A 6,451-nucleotide genomic window follows, 5' to 3' on the forward strand; every position below is an offset into this window, starting at 1 on the left:
CAGGCCTCGGGGAGGCCTCTCTGACCTTTTCATCCACACGATTCAACTCCACCAAGTAAATAACCCTCTGCTCCCAGCTCTGCGGCCCGGCTCTGTGTCCCGGGAGCCAGCACAGCCCTCTCCAGGGCACCCACAGGGACCCCTTCTGGCTCAGGACTTCTGTGATCTCACGCCTGAGGTCTGGGGGTGAATTTCCCACGGTGACCCCAATTCCCCAAGTTCCTTCTCAATACTCATTGTTCGTGTCTCCCGAGAGTCCCCAGTGTGCGGGAAGCTCTTTCCAAAGGCCATGGATCCCGCTTAGATTCTAAACAGGGGCACCATCTGACGTTTGCTCCCCCGAGCCCTCGTCCGGTGCTCCTGGGGCCCTGAGGACAGAAGCCCAGAGGGGTGGAGTGACTTGTCCGGGGACACACAGCACTGAGGAGCCGGGTTGCCTCAGGCAGGGAGGACTCCCAGGCCATCTCCCCCGGCCAGACCCGCACACACAGCAGGGCAGAAAGGGGATAGAGCAAGTCTACCCCAGACGCGAAAAACCCGCCTCCAGGCTGACCCTGCGGGGGTCCCGGCGGTCTGCCCGGGCCCGAGGTCGGCACACAGGCAGGAGCCTCGGAGCGGGCGGCCAGTGTGCGGGACCTGCTGAGCCACCAGGCGCAGGGGAAGGCACTGACCGTCACTCCGTGTTCCCCTGCAGAGGTGAAGGTGGTGGGGCTGGAGGGCTCCGACAAGCTCAGCATCCTCCGGGGCTGCCCGGGGCTGCCCGGGGCCGCAGGGCCCAAAGGAGACGCAGGCGTCAATGGAGAGAGAGGTACGTGCACCGGGCCGGGGCGGGGTGACCCAGCGCCCGCTCGTCTCCAGCGAGACCCGGGGGTGGGCTAGGCCCCCGGCTCCCTAGTGGCCGTGGCTGCTCCGTCCACCCCGGGGGCAGCGGTTCTGTGGATAAGTGGCGCTGGGCGGGCCTTAGGGCTCGGGACAGAGAGCTCACGTGGGATGGTGGCGGCTGCACCTTTGCCCATGAGGCCCGTGTCCGTGGAATTTGCAGGAGCACCCGGGTCCCCTGGAGTCCCTGGCAAGGCAGGACCACCGGGACCCAAAGGTAACAACGGGATGAAGGGCGACGGCCCCTCGCGGGACCCCGGGCTCTGTCCACGGAGAAAGGAGAGAGGAACACAGACAGAGGGACAGGGAGATGGGGAGACGGGGACATGGGGACACAGGGACACAGGGAGGAGGACAGAGAGAGAGAGAGAGAGAGACAGGGGAGGGACACGGACGCAGATAGAGGGACAGCGGGGCTCGGGTCGTATTGCCGAGGAGCCTCAAGTTAGCACGTGACCAGAGTCGTGACCCAGGGCATGTGGTCCACAGGGACCTCTCCTTCCCGGGGACGGGATCCCAGGCCTTGGTGCTCCTCCCCAGCTTGGAGACCCTGGCGTTGGAACCCTTGGAAAGCCAGCAGAGCAATGAGGGTGCCCTGCCCAGAGCGGGAGGCCTGGGGCTCGGCCCCCACAGACCCCTGAGGGCAGAGCAGCCGGGGGGTGTCTGAGCGCTCAGGCGGCCTCTCCCTGACCACACCCCCCTGTGTCGGGGGTCCTATCCTCCTGTCTCTGCTCCAGGGGACCGAGGGGACAAAGGAGTGTGCGGGGAGAAAGGTGAGTCGGGCTCGCAGTCCTGGGGCTTTGTCCACGTGGGGGTCCCCGAGGCCGCAGTCAGCCTGGCAGCATCTGCTGGGGGAGGGTCTCAGACCCGAGTCCCTCTTCCGTCAGGGAAATGCCTGGGAGGCGCGCAGGGTCTGGGTCAGGGCTGGGCTCGCTGGCCCGGTCGGTGAGGGTGCAGAGCCCGGCGTCTGCACGCGGGGACCCAAGGGATGACAAGACAGCGTTATTGCTGAATGTGGACACGGCCCTCACCTTCCCCCTGTTTATTCCATTTCTTTATCAGACGGATTGTAAGAGGCAGAAAAGGCAACTCACAAACTCGAAACCCAGTCCCGTGCTCCGTGCACAAGTAAAGAGGGCAGGGTTGGGGCACAGACCCGAGCCCGACGCCCCCCAGGGTCTCCCCCAGCAGAGGATCAAGGGGAAAGTGGGGGGAGCTGACGCAGACCAGAGAGACCCAGACGAGTCCATTCCCGCGCCACTGAGGACGTGGGGCCCTGAGGAGGTGGCCGGCTCGGGGTGCATGGCGGGACCCTGAGTGACGGCGCTGACCCAACGGCCCCAGCCCAGGACCGACACAGGGACCCAGCATACCCGCTCCCAGGACGGGCAGCCCCAGAGCCCATCCCTGGGACTGGACAATCTGCCCTGGACAGATCCTGACCCTATGTCCATGCTGTGTGTCAGCCAGGGAGCACCTGTGGCTGAAGGGGACGGGGGCGCCCATTGCTAGCCTGTGATGTGTGTGTCCTGTCCCCACGAACAGGAGAGCCTGGGCCTCAGTCCTGTGACACAGGTGACTGACCACGCCACCGACCTCCCCCCGCTTCCCGCTCAGCAGAGGCCAGCCCACGCTCAGCCGGGCTCCAGAACCCGAGGACCACACAGTCTTAGACACGTTTCCCTCCCGCGGCTACTCAGCAATGGGCAGCTGGCACCTGGCAATGTTCTTGGGAAGCCCAGATGTCCCCTGGAGTCCAGGGGTCGGTCGGTGGACTCAGGTGGGGCGGGTCTGGGAGGGGATGGCCAGGTAGACTGGGCTTGGCCATCACGGCTGGGGCTCGGGCCTTGGGGTCTGTCCAGGCCCAGGGTCCCCTCCCCCCTACCCAATCAGATTCCCCCACTCCCCACCGTGCCCTGCCCAGGGCGCCGTGCCTGACATCAGCCTCCCGGTCTGTCCCCAGCACCTCGCACCTGCAAGGACCTGCTCACGAGAGGGCACTTTCTGACCGGCTGGCACACCATCTACCTGCCTGACTGCCGGCCGCTGAGCGTGCTGTGCGACATGGACACGGACGGCGGGGGATGGACCGTGAGTGTCGGCGGCCAGGGGACCGCCCAGTGGTGCGTGGGGACAGTGGGCTCTGCCTGGGGATCCCACAGAGCAGCTCGTCCGCTCACGGGGAGGACACTATCGGGTCAAAAGGTCCGGATGCCCCCTGAGGCCGACCCGTCCCCCTGGCCCAGGCTGGGGCGAACCACGCACCTTGGTGGGGCACAAATGCTACGGGACGGACGGCAACGTTGGGGCGAGGCCCAGAGGGAGCCCCAACCTCTAGCTGGGCGGCTTTGGGCTTGTCGCCACCCTCTCTGGTCCTCCTGTTTCCCCTCCCTCAGCTGTGGGCTCTGCCCACCCCTGGGGTCGGACATGAGGCCGCACAGCCATGCCGGGGGCTCGGCCGGGATGACCCCGAGCCACCCCATAGGGTGGGCCCCTGAGCCGCGGACGTCTGCAGGGCCCCGGCCCGAGCCCTCCCGCCGCCCGCAGGTGTTCCAGCGAAGGAGAGACGGCTCCGTGGGTTTCTATCGCGACTGGGCCGCGTACAAGCGGGGCTTCGGCAGTCAGCTGGGGGAGTTCTGGCTGGGGAATGACAACATCCACGCCCTGACCGCCCAGGGTAGGCCCCCGACCTCCACCTGCCCCCACCCCGAGCCGAGGACCCCGCCCTCCTCCCGCCGGGGCTGGCTCCGTTCCGGGCCCCCCTGTGGGTGGGAGCCAGGCCTTCATCTCACACACCAGGTGGGAGCACGTTAGGACCGAGGTGAGGGACTCGGGCAAGCGTGAGGCCACCGGCCTCTTAGATCCCGAGACAGGAGGGACCAGGGGCCTCGGGGGTGGGCTCCACGTCCCGCCGTAACCCCACCTTTCCCGACACACCGGCCCCAGGGAGCACACGACCTTCCCACCGCAGGAACGCGCGAGCGGTTACCGCACGGGGCTGGAGTGGTGTCCCAACCCGCGGGGAAAAGGCACACTGTTGTCGGAGCATAGTGTCGTGCCCAGCGCGTGAGCTCGAGGAGGGCATGTCGGGGGCAGAAGGACCCTTGGCAAGTGGTTTCCACGGCCCGTCCTGTATCCACGGACGTCGTCCGTGATTGTGCCAACCCTGGGTGCCGGGTCCACACAGCCCCTCCACCCGTCCCTAAATTCCCACCTGCCAGCCCCGGGTCGAGGGTCCCTCTGCTGGGACCTCACAGCCTTTCTGCCCCAGGAACCAGCGAGCTCCGGGTAGACCTCGTGGACTTCGAGGGCAACCGCCAGTTTGCCAAGTACAGCTCGTTCCGGATGGCGGGCGAGGCCGAGAAGTACAGGCTGGTCCTGGGAGCCTTCGCGGGGGGCAGCGCGGGTGAGTGTCCGCCCCGGGCCGGGGGCCTGGGCGGCAGCGCAGAGGGACCTGCTCCCCGTCCTGGCTCTGCCTCTTCCTCAGGGAGAGTGGAGGCGGCCGCCAGACGGGGCTCTCCCTCCGTACGTGAAGAAATGTTACCCACACCTCATGGTCCCTCCAGGTCGATGGGACCCATTTAGTGGAAAGTGCAGGAAGACGGGCTCTTCTTCTTACCGCCACTGTTGACACAAACAGGGACGGGGTGATAACGGAGCCCATCTCTGTGGATCCTGGGTTCCTGCTTCACGGTGCCTGGTGCTCTCTGCTGAGCAACCTAGGAGCCCAGGGCCGGGAGTGGCCTCCGTCCAAGACAGGGTGCCTGCCAGCTGGGAGGGACAGACGAGATGCCAAAAGGCCAAGGTCACTGTACCAGAGAGCAAGTGTTCACGGGCATCCTCTGGAGTTGTGCAGTGCACGACCTGAACTCGAGGTCACTGCAGTTCTTACCTAGAACTAGGATCCAAATAAAGCGGCCCACTCTCCCTCCGCACAGGTGATTCCCTGACATACCACAACAACCGCCCCTTCTCCACCAAGGACCAGGACAATGACTCAAGTCCAGAAAACTGTGCTGAGCGCTACCAGGGGGCCTGGTGGTATGACAAGTGTCACCTGGCGAATCTCAATGGTCTCTACCTCCCGGGCTCCCATGAGACCTTTGCAAATGGCATTAACTGGAAGTCAGGGAAAGGCTACAACTACAGCTACAAGGTGTCGGAGATGATGGTGAGGCCCGTGTAGCACGTGCCATCCACGCACACAGTGGCCTCAGGGAGGGCTGGTCTGGACCCTCTCCGGGCAGGGAGCTCTGGCTTGGGGTCCTCAGCCTGGTGCCTCCTGGGACCCCGTCTGCTTTGTGCCTTTCATCCACACTAACGCCCCTTCTCCCTTCCAAGCCGGTGAGAACAGGGAACCCTGATCTCAGCAGTCACACATTTACTCAATAAAGACATTTGCTTCCTCACTCGGCACACGTGGGCATCACCTGCCTTTCCCTGACCACGGGTCACGCCGCCTCTGTTCTTTGGTTCCCGCCCCACCGTGGATGCTGAGGGAGTTTCTGGGGCTCTCGGGTCAGGAGTTGGCTCACAGGGCCCGTGGCCGTGCCCTTTGCCTCCGTGTGCTGGTGGCCACGGTCTGTGGTCCCCGGCCTTTAAGCTGCTGACTCGGCAGAGCGGCCGGGACACAGACCGCGTGCCCACAACCGTAAGTCCTAAAGTCTTCCCCAGGCGGCCCTTGAGAAAGTGTCTGCTGACGCGAGGTCCGAGGTGACCTGGCCTGTCCCAGGCCCAGCGCCGGCCCCAGGTCCCCTACTCGGCCTCCCCACCCACTCCCGGGCTCCCGTGGGACGCACTCAGGACGGCCTCAGACATCGAGCAAGGCTGACCATAGGCCTGTGGGTCCCTGGGAGGAACAAGACCGAGGGGGTATAAGGTAGCACGTGTGGCTGCTCTGAGGGGCCAGGGGGAGGGGCGCACGGTCCGAGGGTCCAGGGTCAGGCGTCCCCACACCTGGCCAGCAGGCACGCGGGGCACGGACAGGCCCCCTGCCTCTAAGCCGGCAGGACATCGGAGAGACGAAAGGGGCATTCGCTTGGGAACCTGTGTCTGCCCAGCGGCCTAGCCAACCCTCTCTGCCACCCTGCCACCTCATGTGCCCTCAGGGGACCCCATCCTCAGCCTGGTCAGCGGGTCCCCACAATGGCTGGCACTTGGCCCTGTGTGCTATTCACGTCCCCCGAGACCCAGGGTGACCGGTCCGACTTTGTGGTCTACTTATAGAGAATCTGGGAGGACTCAAGGGGGATCCCACCTTCCTCGCCCCCCAGGGTCTCTCCTGGGCGCTTCGCTGGTCTAAGAGCCACACAGAGCTTCTAGCAGACGGTGTGTGTGGCGTGTCTGGATCCTTCTGGAACACGTGCGTGGTTTCTCTCCGTTCCTGGAGGGAGCTGTGTCCCGAGGATCTGGAACCACTGCTCTGGCCTCGGGCTCCCTGACCTGCCCCTGCTCTGGGGGGAGCCCATGCGGGACCCCATCCTCAGCCCCAAACCAGGGAAGGAAGGGCCGTGCCCCGACTCAGAGCTGAGCAGTGAGGACCGTGTCCCCCTGCGCATGGCAGCACTCGGAG

The 6,451-nt window shown here is 65.5% G+C and overlaps 1 protein-coding gene across 1 annotated transcript; it reads left to right on the forward strand.

Annotated features, from left to right (window-relative positions):
• Positions 1–561: 561 nt before the first annotated feature.
• LOC116863633 (ficolin-1-like) lies at positions 562–5,290 on the forward strand (the record flags this gene model as incomplete). Its single annotated transcript, XM_032851030.1, has 8 exons — positions 562–808; positions 1,043–1,096; positions 1,617–1,652; positions 2,425–2,454; positions 2,843–2,970; positions 3,427–3,556; positions 4,151–4,285; positions 4,818–5,290. Coding segments are annotated over 8 exons (1,008 nt in total), but the record flags the coding sequence as incomplete, so codon positions are not given.
• Between the last annotated feature and the right edge of the window lie 1,161 nt (positions 5,291–6,451).

The sequence above is a fragment of the Lontra canadensis genome, unplaced genomic scaffold (assembly GCF_010015895.1).
Source record: "Lontra canadensis isolate GAN:19392208 unplaced genomic scaffold, GSC_riverotter_1.0 scaffold1934, whole genome shotgun sequence".
NCBI lineage: Eukaryota > Metazoa > Chordata > Mammalia > Carnivora > Mustelidae > Lontra > Lontra canadensis.